General features: G+C 28.8%; 1 protein-coding gene across 3 annotated transcripts; it reads left to right on the top strand.

The window, feature by feature from the left end:
* The first annotated feature begins 16593 nt into the window (after positions 1 to 16593).
* On the top strand, positions 16594 to 20685 carry LOC106756487 (ethylene-responsive transcription factor RAP2-7). Of its 3 annotated transcripts, XM_014638939.2 has the most exons (10): positions 16594 to 17589; positions 17765 to 17790; positions 17881 to 17911; positions 18036 to 18123; positions 18209 to 18354; positions 18588 to 18632; positions 18746 to 18849; positions 18958 to 19082; positions 19472 to 19585; positions 20159 to 20685. In XM_014638939.2, exons 1-10 carry the CDS (start codon positions 17093 to 17095, stop codon positions 20426 to 20428), a joined length of 1446 nt encoding a protein of 481 aa, XP_014494425.1. In that variant the 5' UTR covers positions 16594 to 17092; the 3' UTR covers positions 20429 to 20685. The 3 variants fall into 3 exon arrangements, with proteins under 3 accessions (XP_014494425.1, XP_014494426.1, XP_014494427.1); XM_014638940.2 differs by lacking the exon at positions 18588 to 18632 and having other exon boundaries at positions 18743 to 18849; XM_014638941.2 differs by lacking the exon at positions 18588 to 18632.
* Positions 20686 to 22308: the final 1623 nt, after the last annotated feature.

Here is a 22308-nt window from a genome sequence, read left to right on the forward strand (position 1 = left end):
TTTTTATTAAATAGAATAAATTTAACTTTTAATAAAAAATTCAACTCTATCAAATAATATTTCGCTTTAATTATTTAATATACGAGGACATGAGTGAAATAATAGTAAAATAAAAATTATATAATTCAATGGACATGGTAACGAAATGAACCCATATAGGTGACCCCATGTTAACCAATGTTACTTACATCAATACCAACATAGGTGACAAACAACTTCGTACTAAATTGTATTTAGTTTAATATAGGATGACCCATCAACCATCCAATTCGTCTTCCTCGTTTCAATCTGTTTCATTACACGTGGTTTGTTTCCTAGATGGAAAGAAAAAAAAATGGAAAACATACATATATTTTCTTTTAAATACTTTTATGAAAAAATTGGATTACCAATTTTTAGAAGATTTGCTCTCCCAATCACATTTCAATTGTAAGGACCAATTTTAAAAAGTTTAGATAAAAAAATTTAAAATAGAAAAAAAAAATATTAGTGTTTTAAGTTAAGAAAATACATAATTTTTCATTCGGTTAAAAAATCTCAACTTAAATATCCATTCTTTTTTAAATTTGATTTTACATTTGTAAAAGTTGTTCATGAAATGTAACTATATGTACATACTTAATGCATTTATAATCCTTCAAGAATTTGGTTCAAATATTTATCAAAAAGAAATATAGGTATTACATTCATACAAGATACAATAAAATATAACATTATATACATATATAAACAATTTACTACAACATTTTAAAAGTTTTGTGACCTCATTTTTATTTCCTCTACCACTTACATAATAATTTACTCACTTACATAATAATTTACTTATATATAACACGATCATCACACGTAAAAGTTACAACTACAAACAAAAAAATAAACTAGTGAAAATTAATAAATATTACCTAAAAATTCCATCATCAAATTTGAAGTCAGTAACTAATAGAAAGAATCTATTATCTTTCATATACAACACGAAGCCTCGTTCAGTCACAGCAAAACTTTCACAGCTTGATTCTCATGGACAAACTATGATAAAATAAACAATTGGATAAGCTAGTGTAATTATAATCAAACATATCATTTATAATATATAACATTAGAATGAATTTTAATCCATTCAATTCAACTATCACATATTCTCAACAATAACGAAAAGTCTACTAAAAATTGTCCATTCTCATAATTTTTGCATAAAATTACATTAAAAGTGTAAAAATAACGAATTTTAATTCTATAATCTAATCATAACAACCATTGTATATGATTTTTTTTTAATTGACTAATCATGAAACAAATGTAGTTGTAAATGGTGAGAAGAACGCAAAAACCACAAGAATTAGGTCACGAACCACAAACCAAATACCTAGTCATAACAAGCGGATAAGAGCAAGCAAAACTATCACGCACATCAACGAATTAGAGAACAAATTCAAGTGTCAAAAAGAGCACAAATTGGATTATTAATAAATAGTTTTGCTTAAGTTTGAATGGCTAGAGATGAGAAAACATAAAAGTTAGGGTGTATTTTATTATTTTAGTTAAAACTAAAAGTGACATCAATTCTAATTCTAGTTTTAAGAGACTATCATAAAAATATCATTGATCCAATTTTTTATAATGGGTGTATTACAAGTTTTATTTTTTTACTCATGTAAACATATAATATATATATATATATATATATATATATATATATATATATATATATATATATATATATATATATATATATATATATATATCAGTTAAAATTATATAGTAAATGATAAAAAGTTTGATATTTATTTTCAAACTTTCACCAAATAACTCATTATATTAAAGATAATGATACTTAGACAACATTTTTTTTACAACATTTAAACATCGTCTACGTGTATCATTCTGTGATTGGTCCATAGTGATGTTTATGATTATTATTATTGATTGTGGAATAATTTTGGACCAATCACAAAGTGACACGTAAATGATGTTTAAATGTTGTTAAAAAAATATTGTTTAAGTATCATTATCCTTATATTAAGTTGTGATTTTGTTTTACATTTTTTTACCAGTGAACTAAAACACCAACTACCATTTGTGTTGTTTATAAATTGGATAATGATATTTAGACAACATTTTTTTGACAACATTTGAACATTGATTATGTGTCAATATGTGATTGGCCAAAAATTACTCCACAATCAATAATAATAATCATAAACATTATTGTGGAGCAATTTTTGACCAATCACATATTGACACATAATCAATGTTCAAATGTTGTCAAAAAAATGTTGTCTAAATATCATTATCCTTATAAATTAGTACAGATAAAAAATAAGGATAATGATACTTAGACAACAACATCTACGTGTCATTCTATGATTGGTTCATGATAGTATTTATGATTATTATTATTGATTGTGGAATAATTTTGAACCAATTACAAAATAACACGTAGATGATGTTAAAAAAAATAAAAGTTGTTCTCGAATGTGTTTGTTTAACTCCAAATTGAGATTCTAAAAACCATTTTTACTAGTGATTTGTTAAGCTTGAAGCAAAAGTATTGGTGTAATAATAAGTGGAATTATGATGGTTGGCCACCCAAGAAAACTGCACCATTAATGAGTTTGCACCAATAATTAACGTCTAAATACAAAGTAAAGTTTGCAGCATTTATGCCCTTCTGTGCAAAGATGCCATTGAGTAGTTTGCTTTCAGTAACATATTTTCAACCTTTTTTATGAAAGGAAAAAGAAAAGTGATAGATAAACACGTGTTTAAGATGTTTGAAACAGTGCTACCTTGCAATTTGTTTTTTTTTTCAAGGAAAAGCAGAAAACTATTTCCATCAGTGAAAGATATAGCTCCTTGTTGAAACATTAATTAGTACAGAAAATTTCAACTTTAATACTTGTTTTTAGTACGTAGAATCCAAAATTATACCTTTACAATTTGATATTTTTTTCAGTACTAATTTAATTTTCATCTTTTTTAACTGTATTTAATTTTTTTCAAACGTATTCAGAGTTCTTGCAGATATGTATGTTAAAGATATTTCGATGTTGAAGCTTATATGATATCATTATTTCTTTTATGTTTACTTATGTCTTGTTCACTTGAAGGGATTTGAGGGGATTTGAACATAATTTTTTTTTGTTTATTTGAGTGGATTTAGAGATAAGTGAAAGTGAATTTGAAAGTAAATTTTTTTAATTTGTCACATAAATTAAATCATACAGTAATTCTCACAAATATTACTTCCAACTTCACTTTCACTTATCTCCAAATCCATTCAAATAAATTATGTTCAAATTTTCTCAAATCCACTCAATTACTCTCTCTCAAATCCCTTCAAGTGAATAAGGCATTAGTGTTATTACAAAGATGTGAGACATTATTGAAGAAGCAATTGAAAAGATGAAATTTTTATGTCAACTTATATATGAATAAAAAGACAAGTTTTTAACGAAGTCATTCGAAAATCAAATAGAGATCATACTTTAATAAATAAATAGTGATTATAAAAACTTTAACAAACTAAAACTATAAAAACTGAATAAGTGTAAGAAAATGATAAGGAGTATGAATCATATAAAGAGTTTATTAGGCTAATATTAAGGTTTCATATTCAGTTTTTCATTAAACAATTATTTGAATCAAATATAAAAATTTAATACGGTTCGGTCTTTCTTTGATTTATATAAATGTTCTATATATTTGTTTTAATTTGACTTATGTTCAAGTATTTCAGGATAATGATTATGATACTTATTTTGTCTATGGAAAGTGAAAACCCACAAAATGCCAAATGGAATGAAAATTATAAGTTGTACTAGAATAAATTTTTGGTTGAAAAATACTTTGTAAAAGTTATGAAGAGGGAGACATCTTTGTGACATCATATTAAGTTTTATGTTAGTCAAAATGAACTAACATGTTTAGAAAAAAAAAAAAATGTGCTTTTAGGATTGAAAATTGTTTAGTTAAGAAGTTTTTTCATTACATCACTCGTAAGTAGGCTAAATTATTCTATAAGCAACGTCACACTTCTCTAATGAATTCAAGTTTATTTTTTAATTGATGAATTCATATTTTTGTGAAGCATTGAAGGTAAAAGTTGTTGATAAAGTTGCGAGAATTGATATTTATAGTTGATTTTGATGAAAGTGAACTATTTTGTATTTTTGAGTTAATTTTTATTAAGAATATTCATTGAATGAAGTAATTTGACAATTTAATTAAGTCTATAATATGTCAGTTAAATTGGAAAAAAATTATGACGAGGCTAATTTTAATAGAGATTTAAAGGAAAACTAAGAACTACTAAACTAAGATTTATTTTTATTTCAGAAATATGTTTTGATAATATTTATAATAAGCTATTATTGCTTTTATTAGGACTGGAAAAATGGTTCAACCTAACCTGTTTAAGCTTGACCTAACTTTGGCCCACCAAAAACAAATCGAGCTAGGCTGGCCCATACACTAAGGACAATGTTGAATATTACAACTCAGCTCGTCGAGCTATTGGATTGTTGGGCTAGCAACTAGTCATGCTGCCAAGTTGAAACAAGCTCATGTTGGGATGACTGGTGGTTTCTCAGACTCATGTTAAATTGATGTTGGACTCACGTTAAGCTATCAGACTACATTTGAATAATTTATCACTTCTTTGAATATAACATTACTAATGTCGGGCTACCGGGTTAGTCAGCTTGGCTTAAGTGTTGTCGCAGGCTAGGGTGTTACATTTAGGTTTTATAGTGATGTCGAGCTGTCAGACTGGTTGAGTTGGCCTGATTATTGTCATGGATGAGGATGAGTTCCTTACTTATACGTCTTTTTAATGATGTTGGACTGTCAACTGGTCTGTTGGGCTATCGGTAGGCTTATCAGACCACGTTAGATTTGTCTCAATTTGGTCCTTGTATTCTTATTTTGTCTTAACTTAGTCCTATTTTTTAAAAAAAACTAAACAATTTTGTTTCTCTCCAAGTTCAAACAAAATTTTATTTGTATATAAATCTTTACAAAGAATTTGTACAAATTAATTTTTTTATTAGAAAAATAAAAAAAAATTACAAACTAACATATGACACATTTTTATTTATATAGTAGTAAATAAATCATTTAACCTAAATCATACGAATGAGTAACCTATAAAAGTTAACATCTCAATAATAATAATTTGCTTAACAGAAACAAATTTAAAGATAAAAATTTGGAAAATTTACATACCGTATTTTATTTGGGAATGAACAAATTTTTTTAAATTTTTAAAAAAATTAGGACTAAATTGAGACAAAATAAAAATACAAGGACCAAATTGGAACAAAATAAAAATACAGGGACCAAACTGAAACAAACGCAATGACACGTGGTTTGACAGTGACACGTGGCACTGTCAGTGCCACCTCACACTGTCACTGCTACGTGGCACAATGTCAACTTGACATGTGGCAATTTTTATTTTTAAAAGAAAAAAAATAAAAAAAAATGATTAAAAAATATATTTAAAAATTCAAAAAAATCACGAGCTGACACGTGTCACCCTTTTTAACGGTGTTAGTACGGAACTAACGACAATGACCTAATTGTTTCAATTTTTCGAAAATAGGAACCCAATTGAGAAAAAGAAAAAATGAGGGACCTAATTGAAAAAAGTCACCGAAAATAGGAACTATCATAATGATTAAACATTTTTTATATGTTGTTGTACATTGAGAATTCATTTAAATTTGTTTATGCGATATGATTTTTTTTATGTTCGGTAATTTAGGAATTTTTATTAAAGGTATGTTAGGAACTTTTATTATTGCTAAGTAATGTCTTAATAGTCTATTTTATTTAGAATTTTTGGGATGTTAAAATATAACTTAGATATAGCTTCAAAATGAAAAACTAAATAAAAATATATAGAAGAAAAAATAAATCAAAGAAATGAATGAAAAATAAAAGGCTTAATAGCTATTTTGGTCCCTATTTTTGTTTGGTTTGTTCATTTTGGTCCTTATTTTTTATTTTTGTTCAATGTGGTCCTAAAGATTGTAAAATCTGTTCAATTTAGTCCTTTTCTGAAACAACGTCTAAATAGTTAACGACAAACAGTACAACTGTGCAATGCAGTAACGATTTGGCACAGGACTGCTTACGTGGATGCCCTTTATGCACAATTACGTGGACTTAATTAAATTTTAAGTGAAATTAGGGTTTTTATATTAGGGTTTTATGTTTGAAAATGAAATTAAGGGTTTTTCAAATGAAATTACCCCCAATTTGAAGCAATGTCTCATTCGCAATGAAATCCAATCTTTGACAAAGTGCAGATTCTGAAATTAGAGTTTTGTTTACTTTGTTTCAGTGAAAGCCACCATGGTGACCAACCTCACACTTATTTCATTAACTTCCAGCCATGGATTGTTTNTAAATATTAGNCTTNTGTTGTTGGGATTTTGAGTGAGAAGNGCTTNAAAGTTCAGAANAAGAGGTACCATGTGACCCAAAGTAAGAATTGACATCATAATCAGTGAGATGAAGTGGAGCAATTCACGGCAACCCTGTGACCCAAAGTAAGTTCTCCAAATTTTTCTTCTTGCTGCTTCTCTAGGTTCAATTCACGACAACCTACCATACACAAGGTTCCTGCCCCAGCATCATAAACTCCTTCTGCAATGATAGAATCTGCACTTGTCAAAAATTGGGTTCCACACTGCGCTTCAAATTGGGGGTAATTTCATTCGAAAAACCCTTAATTTAATTTTCAAACATAAAACCCTAATATAAAAATCCTAATTTCACTTAAAATTTAATTAAGTCCACGTAACTATGCATCAAGGGCATCCACGTAGGCAGTCCTGTGCCAAATCGTTACTGCATTGCACAGCTGTACTGTTTGCCGTTAACTATTTTAGACGCCGTTTCAGAAAAGGACTAAATTGAACAGATTTTACAATCTTTAGGACCACATTGAACAAAAATAAAAAATGAGGACCAAAATGAACAAACCAAACAAAAATAGGGACCAAATTAGCTATTAAGCCAAAATAAAATTGATAGATCGAGAAAAATAAACTGAATTTTCTTTTCTACAATGAAGATATTAAAGTTTATTGATTACACTGTACCACAAAAAGTGGTATCCTTGGGACAACACTTGCAAGGAAGAAGCAACATATTAAACCTCCAATTTAAGTTTCTGAATGTGAGCCCCCCTAATAATGTGAATTAAATTGCATTTAAGAGGTGTTCATTGCTACGTTAATTATGAGTTTGATTGAAAAGTAATTTTAGTCACTATAATCATACTAATATGTAATTTTAATCTTAAATTTGGATTTCAAGGTTTTTTAAAATTAAAAAACTTTAATTTATTATCAATATATAATTCAATTATCTTAAAAAATGTTAACATATTTTTCATAATAGCATATGTAGATTAATTATGAAATTCTTTCAACTACTTTCTATGATTGTACTTGTATTTTTCGAATATTAGAATCAATACTTTTTGATAATTTTGCTATTTATTATTTATATAAATGTACACATGTACAAACTATTCTTTTACATAATATTCAATCATTATATTTACTGAATTTAATTAATATGATGTTAGTACAACAATATATAACGTGTCAAATATAGATACATAGATATATAAAACAATAATTTATTTCATTATTTTTATTCAACAGAATATAATTTGCTTTGAAATTATTATTTATATACTTAATTGTGAACAAATTATATTTTTTAAATCAAATTTAATTTTGAGGTGAAATTATAATTTTGTTAATTATTGTATTTATAACTTTTTTAACTTAATTATAATTAAAAGTTTCAAAGTAAACTAGTAAGAAAAAGGAATGGCAAAAATAATTTGCAAGATAATTGATGATAAATATTCGTGGATAACAAAGTGAATATTTTAATATCGCTTGTATATTGGTCAGATATGAGTATTATACTATTTGTATATCGTATATGTAAGTATAAATATATATATATATATATATATATATATATATATATATATATAAAAAATAAAAATTTAATTTATATTTTATTAAGTTAAATATAATTAAAATTAAAATTAAATTTTATTTTATTAGATTAAATTTAATTTTAATTTATACTTAATTTAATTTATATTATATTTTATATTTTGTTTTGTAATTATATTTAAAATTTACTTTAAAAATTCATAAACATATATTTTTTAAATATTGATAGTTATCTGTAAGTTTTAAAATACTTATATATATTCTTTAAAACGAATATCCAATAGATAACATAATAGATAAAATAGGTGGATTTTTTTGTTACTGTCAGATTACGAATAGACACTCTTTATCATCAAACTGACCCATCGTCATTGTTAATAAAAGAGAAAATTTCATATAACTTAATTAAAAGTGTAAATAAATTAAAATATAAGCAAGTTAGCTCAAATAAAATAATAATTTTGTTTAAGTGATAATAGTTAAGAAAAATTAACAAGTGAGTTGTTATTGTTGACAATAAACCATCATTACTTATACGTAGGAATATTTTAGAACTACGATCTGATATTAAAAAGCAAGTCAAACACAAACTTTTAAAACGTTGAATTCCTCGTTGCCACTACAAGTTATCCCTTAACTTTCACAAAGATTCCTTAACCTCTCCGTTAAATAGCTTTAAGAGTTGAATTTCTAAGTGTGAAAACATTTTCCCATAAGTTGTATGATAACATTGTACTAAAACCTAAAGTTGCCATAGAAAGTAAAAGGTTCTTCAAACACCAAAAAAGTACCATGCATCAATGCTCTACTCTTCTTTTTCTGTTATATCCACATTCAATGCTCACATGTTATGCATTGCATATTTACATTTTGAAAATAGTTACACATTACTTCAGATTTAAAGATTAATGATAATTTAAATATTTTTTTCTTATTTAAAGGTAAATTGTAATAAAAATTTCAAATTTAAAAATAGATAAAATTTTAGACGAGGTCATAATCTTAGTAATGTTATTTCAAAAAAATTGAAGTTTTCTTTGTTCACTTGAGTGGATTTGAGGGAGGGTAGTTGAGTGGATTTGAGAGAATTTGAAGATAATTTCTAGATAATTTCTTTTGTTGTTTTTTTGAGTGAATTTGGAGGTAATCGATAGTAGATTTGGAAGTAAACTTTTTTAATCTGTCACATAAATTAAATCTTACACTAATTCTCACAGACTTTACTTTCAAATTTACTCTCGCTTACTTCCAAATTCACTCAAATAAGTAACAAAAAAAACTATCTTCAAATTCACTCAATTATTCTTCCTCAAATCTACTTAAGTGAACAAGAGATAAATGTTTCACACTATATAAGATTTAACTCTAACAAGCTATCATATAATCTGGTAATTAAATTTAAAATTAATTAATAGAAAAATATATTTACTATGAATAATTTGAATAACAGTGTTTTTTTTTTTTCAGAAGTTGAAACTCGTGCTTTTTCCATTATTGTTTGTTTCAACATTAAAAAAAACAATATCGGTATATATACTTTCTATTTTTATCATATTTTATAGGCCACCATTCATTTGGCATTACAAGGCATGGGTAAGGTACATACGACCAAAAAAAAAAAAAACTGCAACTAATTATTTATTTGACGGATCGTAGGATTCCAAATCTTTATTTGCATGGTACAACTCCACTTTTTTTTCTTCCTTCTAGTAAAGTAATGTTGGAAGACACGAATATCTCGTGATTTTGAAGTGTGGGGTAGTTTCATTTTTAAATATTATTAGTTTGATGTTTTATAAAATTGAAAAGCTTATTTAAGATTTTTATTTAAATAAGTGTTTTATACTTTATTAAATTTTAAAACTTTTTTTTTCTTTTTTTCCTTTTAATGTTTCTTAAAGAGAGACACTACTCATATGAACTTTAATATTTGACATTTATTAGGAACTTATAAGAGTCTAAATGAATATTTTCTAGTCCATACATAGAAAAGGTTTATAAATATTATTTTAGAATTGATAGTGTATTTAAAATAGTAAAATTTGATTATTTTAATATTTATTTGTTAAAAGTATAAATAAAAGTTTTAAAAATGATTTTTATTATTTAAAAGCACACAATTTTTTTAATTTTTTTTTTAATGCTCTCTCACTTATCTTTAGGTTTTCTCATTCCTCATTTTCTATTTTGATACTGGAGGCTACTAGAGTGATCATCATATGGCGAACTATAAATTCTAACCAATTAGTTTATCTATTAGAGTAAGTTGGTATAATATGACTATTTTGTGTTGTCTCTATGAAAAGATAGAGTTTTTTGTGTGTCTGAGAATATTTTGAGGGTCTTTGAGCATCTTGAGTTGTCTTACAGGTGAAGAAAGTTAACTCTTGATTATGTGTTGAGTTGTTTGATTGGTTGCTTTTGGTTGTGAGATTGCTATGGTATGATTAATTTTTATAAGTTGTTATTTTGAGTTGTAATATTTGACAAAGAATGTTAATTTCAAGGGTTTACATGTATGTTATGAACTAAGTCATGTGATCTTGAAATTATGAATTGTATTGAGTGTATCTATTGGTTTGATTACGGTTAGTTCCAATTGGAACATATGGTAGGTTGCTTAAAGATTTGACTTTGGGATTGGCGTGAATGGATTTGCATAATTGCATAATTAAGTTTTTCGCAATCATGCAAGATTGCTAGGCTAAGAGCTTCGTTGTTGGGTGAGCACAAAGCTAGACGGCCCATTGACTTGGTGGTCATTAGGTGAAGACATTCTTATTGAGCACTCTAAAGTCAGAGAGTTTACTAGCTTGGTTGCCACTAGACGCAACTAGGCTTCGTAAGGGCAATTTTGGTCGTTAGATCCTTGTGAACTCTAGTTAGAGATGACAATAGGTCGAGTCGGACACTAATAATGCCTACCCACTACTCGACTAGCAACAAAAAATTCACTCGTTATCCACCTTGTTACCCACCAGATACTGATTTTGAAAAATACTCGCGATAGCCGTAGATACACAGATATTTAAAAATATATATTTTATAAAACTTTAAAATAAAATCTAAAAAATTACGAAAAAATATAATGTAAATTAAATTAAATATAAATATAATTTTATTTTTATTTAAATTTAACCTAATAAAATATAAATTAATTTTAATTTTAATTAAATTTAACTTAATAGAATATACATTAAAATTTAATTTTAATTTTTTGTGAGTAATGGATACTCGCAGCTCAAATACAGTGTGATACCACATCCTATCCATTTATAGGCTCGTATTAAAATACATATAGGTATCAACTATATGTCACAACTTTTATTTACAGATATTCGTGGATATAAATAATTTTTGTCATCCCTAATTTTAGTGGTATTGGACGACTTAGCTCATTGAGCGATTTATTATTAAAATTGTTTTGGTGTTAGTATCACCGGAGCGACTTCTAATAATTGGACAAGTAATGAGAGTAGTATTAGGATTTAGAAGAATAGTAAAAGTTATGTGCAAAATTTTACGGACTCTTATATTGTATTTGTATCAGGATATTTTAGAGATATTTTTTTCATTAAAAAGTTAAATTATGTATCAGTCCTAATAAATTATGTTGGAAAATATAGAACATTATTATTCATTTTTAAAAACTATTTATCGTAAAAATTGTAATTAATAATAGGTATTTATCTCTAAAGTTAACGCGTATACTCATTTTTTTTAATCCACTTACAGTACAACATGAATACAACACGTATAAATTAGAAAATAACTAATCCCAATTTTATTTTTCTAACATGTGTTTAATAAATATTTGTTGTTAGTAAAAAAATTATATGTGAATTACTCAGAAAATTATATGTGTTTAATAAATATTAGAAAAATCGACAACTTTTATATATAGCCGTTTATAATTAATTTAAAACATTAAAAAATTGACTTGTATCTATATAGTAATATTTTCTTTAAAAATGTCTTTTTCAAGAGAATGACTTTTAAAAGTAATATTAATTTCCCATTGTAGAAATATAAAACGTTTTGCACTGTATAAAATAATAATAAAAAAACAGCCTTAAAAGGGTTGATGTGATTTAAGTATACCCAACCCAACCGCAAGATCTTGCATCGTCTTTATTGTGGGACCACCAAAGTGTGAAAGCTGTACAAGCTCACCATTTCCAGAATACGAGCCTTTAAACAACACAAACATGTGAGACTCGGATTTTTGCAAAAAGGGTGGTTACGATGAAAAAATACAACTACAAAATTAGTTTTAACTAATAGAAAATTGTGATTGTGAAGTCAATTTCTTTGTAAAATAAGTAAATCTACTTAATATTATGAAGTCTACAAAATTAAAAGGATAAAAAACTTAGGTAATTAGTATTTACATATATTATTGCTAACAAAAAAATATAATCTTAATAAAGTAATTTTAATTTTAGTTAACATATAGTTAATAAGTGGGGTTAGAGATAACAATTAAAACACTCCATTTTTTTTTTTCAAGTTTTCTAATTTTGTATTTGATTTTTGTGCTTCATGTTTTTTTCAAAACTTTTAATTTTGTATTTGATTTATGTTATAAAGTTCTCTTATGTTCTTCCGATTCCAATTTCAAACTATGATCACTTATTAAAATCACTCTGACATATTAATTATATAATCTATCACTTATCACATTAAAGTCTTAAGTTCACAAAAAATATAATTACTTATATCTTTATTTTATATTTATAGGTTTTGATATAAATTTGTGATGCAATATATGATAAATATGTTTTACCTGTAAATATGATTACCAATAATACTTAAAAGTTTTTAAGTATTTGTGACCGTTTGGTCATTCCGATGAAGGAGGATTAGTTGATGTGAATCATAATATATTAATTTTAGATCATTCAATCAACGTTTGATCTAAAGCTTATAAAGTTGTAACTGATATAATTAAACTCATGTTTCCTCTATAGTAATTAATGTTAATATATAATTGATATTAATATTTAAGAATCTTTAAAAATTTTAAAATTTCCAAATCAATAAGTAATGGATAGAAATAGAGCCGTCAAAATGGATCACAACCCGCGAGTTAACCAGACCCGTCACGGGTTCGGGCCGGGTTGGGTTTGAAAAATACAACCCACTTATATGTGGGTCAAACTTCAACCCGGCTCATGCGGGTTGAACCCGTGGTGAGCCGGGTTGACCCACCAACCCACTTACCTAATTTTATTTTTTTAATTTATTATTTTATTTATGAAACCTTAAAAAATAAAATACTTTCTTCACTCACTGTGTATACCAAAAAAGTAACCTCTGCTCTCACAAATCACTCTCACAGTACTTGCTCTCATTTAATGGTGCTTTCACCCTCACTTCACTAAAATTCTTCAAAGAGCAGGTAAAACACCCTTCCTTTTTTCTCCTATTTTTTGCACATTTTTGTTTTCTCACTTCTCTTTTTTTTTTTTTTTCAAAAACTCTATAATGACAAAAATAGGAGTTTGCGAATTTGTTTTTTTGTTCTGGGGGATTTGAAGAGATGGAATGATTTTTTCATGTTCTGACATGCTTGTATCAGATTTTGTTCATTTTATTTAAACAATTTGAGTATACATTATTTGAACAAACTCTTTTTGATATCTTTGAATTTGGGAAATTATGTTACAAATTAAACTATTAATTTTTTTGTTGATGTTGTTGAATACTGGTTCTCTTTCTTTTACTAATATTTTTTTATTGATTGTCGGAATTGTTCTGATATTAGGAAAATCTTTATTAGTGAATTTGGAGACAACAAGAACAAGGGTCAATGGTTACAACAAGAACAAAAAATGATGAATATAAGAAACTTATTTATATGTTTTTTGTGTTTGTTTTTTATTATTATTTTGAATTGTCTTTAACATAATTTTTTGGGAGTGAAAATTGTTTAAATTTAAATTATAAAAAGTTTGTATTTGTTTTATTTTAAAAAAATATAATTAAATGGGCTAGTGAGCCAACCCGTTTACCCACCAACCCGTGGTGGGTCGGGCCAGGTTCAAGTTTTTCTGCCTCGTTAATAAATGAGCCGGGTTGGGTTGGCTCACTAAATGACCAACCCGTGGTGGGCCGAACCGGGTTACCCGTTTTGACAGCTCTAGATAGAAAAAAGGATTTACTTTAAGATTAATAACATATTAATGTTAATTTTCTTTTGTTAAAAAATACATATGACAATTAATAAAAACTAGATTTAGTAGAGTTCAAACAAAATATATCAATGACTCATAATTTAAACTTCTACAAAATTTTACAATTTACATCAAATGGATAAATTTTTTTTTAGATGAGACAATTTTGAATCAATTTACTTCATATTGACAAATTGTAATATTTTACTATTCATCAGGGCAAATTATATAATCTTTCATCTTTATCACTTTCACCAATTCATCATATTCCAGTCATACTGCACATAACTAACCATAAATGTCTACCATAAACAATAACTATATTGCAAATATGAAAGCCTTTTTACAACTATTTCAAAATTCATCAACATAGAACTCATAACAAAGTTCAAAACATTTTCAATATATGCAGACAAAGTATAATTTATCTACAAAACTAAATATTATAATCAAGTCACATTTACATATAGATAATCCATCCTGAGATACTATCGAAATTATACCTAATTTTCCCTACTTTTAGAACTTGTTTAAGTAAACTAAAATTCTCAACTCTATCCTCTCACTAGCTAAACATGTAAATATAATGCATTGATTAACAATTTAAACATGTTATCATACTTCTAAACTAATTGAGATTTATCCTTATCTCAAGATCAATACATGTAAAGCAATATCCTTAGACGTGCAATCTTTCTGTTAGAACCAATTCAAGAAAAAAAAGTAAAAATAAATTAATTAAAAAATTATGTTTGATAGAATAAATCCGTTCTATTTTGCAATAGGATCTCTAAGGTGGACTTTGATATAAGAAAAAATGAACACTAAATTTAGAAATTTAGAGAAAAGATAAAGAAAAAAAATGTTTTAAAGAGACAGTGATTTTTAGAAAACAAGTTCGAATAGTTATTTTTTTCCACTTTAACTTAAATTATAAAATATTCACACTTCATCTCATCTAAGCTATTTATATTCTTAACCAAATTAACTTTGGTCTTTCCATTTTTCCAACAAGAAAACATTTTATTCTTGAAAATTCATTTACCAAGAAATAAACAAGCATAGGTTTTTCTCTTGTTTTCTTCTAATCCTCCATATGAATCATCTAACATTGTTGTGATCATATCAGTTAGAAACGTCAAAAGAATTCTAACTCGTAAGTCAACTCGACTCATCACGAATTCGAGTCTAGTTGTGAAAAATTTTAGTTTTTCAAACATGTGTTGAATTGAATCAAACTCACTTAACTCATGGATTAAACAGATATGAGATATGTTGAAGGTGAATTGACTCTTAACTCCCAAACAACAAAACTTTGTTAATCTTTACACCTTTTTAAAAAAAATAATTATAATAATTATTTACTATTTCTAATTGTACAGATTCATTATTTATTCTTTTTAAATATTATAATGTTATTCAATAATGTTTGAATGCTCAATTTATTTGTTTTGTGAAGTTATATACGTTAATATTTTAATTTTTAACTACTATTTTTATAATAATATTTGAAGAATCAGATATACAAAATAATGATACACTTTTATTATATTACAATAAATACATACACAAATTATAAAAATTTATTAATTTATAGTGTCGAATTACAAAATATTTTACTCACTGAAAAATAAATCGGTTAAACTAACCTATTTTAATTCAAATACATGATAAATTAATTTGTCTGAGTCAAATTAATTCATTTGAATTCTCTTAATATTAACACTCTTAATATTAGTTGGGTGAGTTGATTGATTTGAAAATCTTAATCATAATTAACATAATTTAAAAAAAAACAATAAACATCATCCAACTTTTACATATAATTATGATTGAAAATGTATTTTCTTAATTGAAATACATATAAAACATGTTGTAAAGATTTACTATTATTTTTAAAAACTATACCATTCAAATTTAATATATACAAATGTCTTAAAAATTCACAAATTTTCTATCGTATCTAAGGTAAATAATCATTTTGATATTGTAAATAATTTATATCTTATGTACTTGAAATTCCAATTAATATAAAGAAAATGATGCAATCAATACATTGTTTAAATTTATTCTAAAAAACCAAGTATTAGGTTTTAAAAACATGGTTCCCACTAAAAATGAATGAAGCAAAAGTTAAACATTTAAATTACTAAAAATAACTGAACAAGAGACATAAATACCTTCGTAATCATTCATTCACCATATTAATTGTGCAGTATTTTTTTTCCCCTCATAACTGTAAAATCTAAATTAAAGAAAAAATAAATTCAACAAAGCGGATAGTTTCCTTCAACGAGACGGTGACCCTCGCAGAAAGAGAAAGAGCAAGGAAAAATATCTATTCCTATTGTAATATCGGTGACCGGTAACCGAACCAACGGGTCGTCATCATGAGAGAGAAAATGTTTATATATTCCTTCCCTCTTAAAATTAGTCTCAGTACAAAGAAAGTGTTTCTTCGCACTTCTCTCTCTCTTCCATGGAATCTAATAGTCGGCGACGCTTTCACTTTCTCCGGCGACAATGAACTCATCGCCGGCGAAGTGGGTTCGCGTTGCTCTCTTCTCACTCGTTCCTTCAGTTCCTTCGTCTCACTCATCCTTTTCCGGTCCTCGGAAAATTTATCCGGCGTCCTCACAAAGATTTAACGAATAGGAAAACTAAAAGCGATTCCGTTTTCTTCTTGACTTTTCTTTTTACCTCTCTCTCTTTCTCGATCGCTAGCTCGCTTACATTCGGTTGTTTTCGATCGGATCCATTTCTTTGCCGGAAACACCATCGCCGGCGATATGGAAACGTAGTTCAATAAGGCTCTGCTGACATTAGAAAACCTTAGGAATTATAAAAGAGAAAAGTGAAATTTAATAGTTAGTTTGGTTGTTTAGTTAGTTAACGTTTGGAACGGTGTAACTAAATATAAACGCGACGATGTTAGATCTTAATCTCAATGCGGAGTGGACCGATTCGGCTCGTGACGGAGACTCGCCGGTTCCGTTAGAGGAGTTTCCTGAAGGTTCGCGGAACCAAATGGCGGAATCAGGGACTTCGAATTCCTCTGTGGTGAATGCGGACGGGTCCAGTAACGGCTGCTGCGACGAGGACTCGTGCTCCACGCGCGCTGATGACGTGTACACCTTCAATTTCGATATCCTTAAAGTGGAAGGCGCGAACGACGTCGTAACGAAGGAGTTGTTTCCGGTGAGCGGAGGAGTGGCAACGTCGTCGTTTTCGGCTAGAAAAAGTTTCGTGGATCTAGCGTTCGATCGTGAGGGAGGAAACAGTGACACGAAGATGCTTCAGCCGCAGCCTCAGACTCAGACTCAGCAACCGGCGAAGAAGAGTAGGAGAGGACCAAGGTCTCGAAGCTCACAGTACAGAGGGGTTACCTTTTATAGAAGAACGGGAAGATGGGAATCGCATATCTGGTTAGTGAATTTTTGTAGTGATATGAATTTAGCTCGCTTTGGTTTTGTTTTAGTTTTCTTCCCTTTTTACGGGGAAGGGAATATAAGTTTGTGTGAAGTTTGGTTTTGGTGATTCATGGTTGAATTGCATCTGACTTTATGTTCTTTGGTCTATTTTTGTAATTATTTGGTGTAGGGATTGCGGGAAACAAGTCTATTTGGGTATGGATTTTGAATTTATGAATTTGTGAATTTCGGTGTTTAGGGTACATTTTAAGCATTATTTGATGGAATTGGTATTTGAACTTGTAGGTGGATTTGACACGGCTCATGCTGCTGCTAGGTAGAGATTTGTGCTTATTTTGGTTCTCTTTCTCATAAATTTGGGTTCAAGAAGCTGTCCACTGTTTTTTTATTTATGAGGATTTTCGTATGCTCGTCAACTGACTTGGGGTTTTCAATATTAGAGCCTATGATCGAGCTGCTATTAAGTTCAGGGGAGTTGATGCCGACATCAATTTCAATCTGAGTGATTATGAAGATGATCTTAGACAGGTTAGCAAACTCAGAAGACTTGATGGACATGAAACTAGATGGTGCTCATGATTTGATTTTTAACCATTTTCTTAATTACGGACAGATGAAGAATTTGTCCAAGGAGGAATTCGTACATATACTGCGCCGCCAAAGTACTGGTTTCTCAAGAGGAAGTTCTAAATACCGAGGAGTTACTCTCCACAAGTGTGGCCGGTGGGAAGCTCGAATGGGACAATTCCTTGGCAAAAAGTGAGGACCTACTTTTATATATGAACTTAAGTAGTGATGTACTGTGACTGTTCTAGATGTTTGAATTCGAGTGCCTATTTGTCGGCATAATGAATTGGTTTCAGCTTAGGTCTTAATGCATCTTTATGCATTTTTCCATGTTTGGAGAAACATGTCTAAGATGTAAGATGCATGTTTTCAACGAAACGATTGGAAGGTATTTTAGTTATAGAGATTGCAATGCTTTCATGCAGGTATATATATCTTGGATTATTCGACAGCGAAGTAGAAGCTGCAAGGTCCTAATGTTACATGAATTACTTTCTTCCTGTACTGAATTTATTACACTGAATTATCGAAACTCATGTGGTTCAATCCAACACGTATCTCCCTTTTGATTTTCTTAAAGCAGGGCTTATGACAAGGCAGCTATCAAATGCAACGGAAGGGAAGCAGTGACCAACTTTGAGCCAAGTACATACGAAGGAGAGATGAAATCTGCAGCCATTAATGAAGGTAACACTGTCATGGCAATTATGTTCTATTTTTTTAAATTCCCAAGTGAATTTCTTAATCGAGAAATGTTCCTTTTCTGAAATCCGGTTATATTTTTTTTTTACACAGTTAGCAATCATAATCTTGATCTCAATTTGGGCATAGCAACCCCAGGAACTGGTCTCAAAGAAAATTGGCAGCAACTTCAGTTCCCCTCTGTCCATTACAACACGCATGGTGGAATAAGTTCAATGGTATATATGAACTAACGTATTTATTTATTTTAGGTTTGTTCTAAATTATTTGGGGTGAAGGTGAATAACTTTGTTTTTCTCAAGTTCGGGCTAGCTTCAATACCTGTTCAATTGAATTTATGGCATTTGAATCAACATTGGAATGTGGGAAAAGAGTAAAACAAACGAACTTATTTTGATAAAAACTCGACATATCATGAGACCCATTGACAATATGTTTGTCTCGATAAAGACCGTTTGTAGCCTTTATAGGTTCACATGTAGCTAATTACATCCTGTTTTCCTTTGAATTCATTGATCTTTTTAGAACTGTAGGACTTTGGTATTTTTTATTAACTCTAGACGTTCAATTTAGTAATCATAATTGCCATGGTCCCCTTTATTTGCAGATGGAAACCAATGTTGATTCAGGAGTTGGTAATCCATCTTTTAAAAGACTGGTTGTGAATGAAGACTGTCCTTCTGTATGGAACGGAATGTGTCCTAGTTTCTTTCCCAATGAGGTAATCCGCATAGTTTTCATTTCTTGTTTCTTTATTAGGTACTTCATTTAAAACATTTTCAATTGTTTGCTTGCTAGGACCTCCATTTTCATTAGAATACTGAAGAATGTTTCACTTTTAAATATGGTAGTTCATGGAAAAAATTGGTTGTTTATGATCAGGATTTACTGATTAATATATACAACCTTTTGGTGTATTTTTTGTTATTGGAGCGGTATTCTGTTTATATATGTGTTTGTGTTCCATGTTTAAATATTCTGTTAACAAAAATGAATCGGTCCAAAATATGTCTCAAGCATTACTTGGAACATTCAACCTTTGACACAGTTTTGTTTTCTTTTCTCGTTTCGGTAATGCATTCTTAATGTATTCATAAAGTAAGATTAGAATGGAGGATGGCTTGAGTTTTGAAAACATAGATCATCACAACATTGTGTGATTTTCGGAGGATGTTCTGTTAGGTTCATTTATTCTTGTACATTGAACTTCGAAAGTCAACAATTATAATTTTGTGGCATGCAGTTTTGTATGTGACTGTTTAAGACTGTAAAAAGATTGTTAATAATTTATCAGGAAAAAACAGAGAGAATGAACACGGAGCATTCGAAAGGACTGCCCAATTGGGCGTGGCAAACGCATGCCCAGGTCAATGCTACCCCAGTACCAACGTTCTCTGCTGCAGCAGCATCATCAGGATTCTCAATTTCAGCTACCTTTCCTCCCACTGCCACCTTTCCAACAAGATCTATGAACTCCAATCCCCAGAGTCTCTGTTTTACTTCATCCACCATGCATTCGTCTGAATATTATTACCAGGTTAAGCCCCGGCAGGCTCCACTGTAGCCGATCTTGTACTACTCGTTAAAGGCAAACCACAAGCAGTGTTTGCGCTCAAAATTCTTTGTATAATTCAGAAACTGATTGGTGTATACTGAGATTTGATTTGACCCCTAATTGCTACCTCTTTTCTTAAACTATAATGCCCCCTGTTGTGATAAATCATCTCTCACGCAAATGCTATTTTTAGTGCACTAGCATAACGATGTAGCTGTTTTTCTCAAGTTTCTCAGGAATCAAAATTCCTTCATGGCTTGCTCACCTATTTTGATATTATAGGCACACTAGTTGTGCATCCCAGAAATGGAGAAACGTAAAGTATTTTTATTTTCGTTGTATAGTACATTGTCAATATAAATCATATTCATATGGCGACACTGACGTTACTAATATTTTATATGGGAAGAATGAAACAGACCTAAAAGAAATGTCTAGAATTGATAAAACATTAATTAAGAGTTTTCTTTTACTTATCTTGGTAATGGTCAATTAATATTGTAGTTGGGTGATGGCGATATCTTCCGACCCATCATATCAAAATGATAAAGAGGAAAGAAAAATAGAACTGTATTGTGATTAGTAGGGAGCCACCCTGCAACGTTGTAGCAGCGAGGATCAGTCTGGTCCAATGAGAATGTCAATGGGTGGCCAAAGTTATATTACACTTGTCAAGATCACAAGTTACTAAATTGGTAACATTCAAATTTTGATAGCTATTACATGAGTGGAGCAGACCAAACCTATGGGGAATTGAACAATGCTATTACTATTTATATTGCATACTCAGACAAATGTGCAGTCAATGACAAAGTCTCTGTTTTCCCTGCCCTTGGGGTACAGGTGTTAAGGTCTTTCCCTAAAGCTTTCAACTCCTGTGATTAGGACACTTGTCAGTGTTTGTTTATACTCAGACCATATAATAAGCATAAATATGTTCACCTTACATTGCTACCTAGAGATTTTAAATCAAAAACAGAGTTCAAATCAATTTTTCTTTTTTCTTGTGAAATACAATCGTTCATTACTGTTTTTCGCACTTGACGATATGGCACATGTGTAGTTTTGTCAACTTGAAATATAATAAGAAAGCGACAATACATCATAAGCTTATCTGCGCACAAATTATATAAATATTTTATAGTAAAGAGAGAAATAATATGGGGGGCACACAAATTATTAGTATACCTTTTTTCTCGTATAACAAGACAAAAATTTTCTTTCATTTCCATGACTTGAGTAACATGATTGCAATAAATCTTAGACTCTGTTTTCTTCAGGTAAACGATTGCGGCTCTATTGTTTGAATTGTTATTGTCAATTAAAAATGCTCCTGCAAAATTTTAATGCAACCACGTTGTTTAGTTACGCAATGCAATATGAACTTGCTAAGTTTTTCTTTTTTTTTATTAGTTATAGGTGTGAAATTAATCTCTTTTGTGGGAATATGAAAAAGTGAAGAGATAAAATATGATGATATATGGTGATTGGTATGTGAATGGATATGTTCTGGTATGGGCATCTATCCAAATGCAGACCATATTCTCCACTTCTTCCATCTCTCAGCTTACTTCCAGTTCTGCCCACTGCCAACTAATGCTAACAAATCATGTCATTTTCATATACCACAAATCCAATTACCACCACAAATGTAACTTTTTTATATTCATTCAAAATACTCTATTTAATACTTGTTTATGTTTCAGTATTTATTTAAAAATACTAATTAGCATAATTTTTAATATTTGAGAATCGTTTATACAATTTCCATCATCAAATAATTTAAAAGAAAAAAAATTTAACAACACTTTTTTAATAATTGTTTTAAATAATTTTTAAACTTAAATTTAAATAGATCAATAAAATAATGATACATGTTCCGTTGTGAA

This window comes from Vigna radiata, chromosome 2, assembly GCF_000741045.1.
Source record: "Vigna radiata var. radiata cultivar VC1973A chromosome 2, Vradiata_ver6, whole genome shotgun sequence".
In the NCBI taxonomy this organism is placed as follows: domain Eukaryota; kingdom Viridiplantae; phylum Streptophyta; class Magnoliopsida; order Fabales; family Fabaceae; genus Vigna; species Vigna radiata.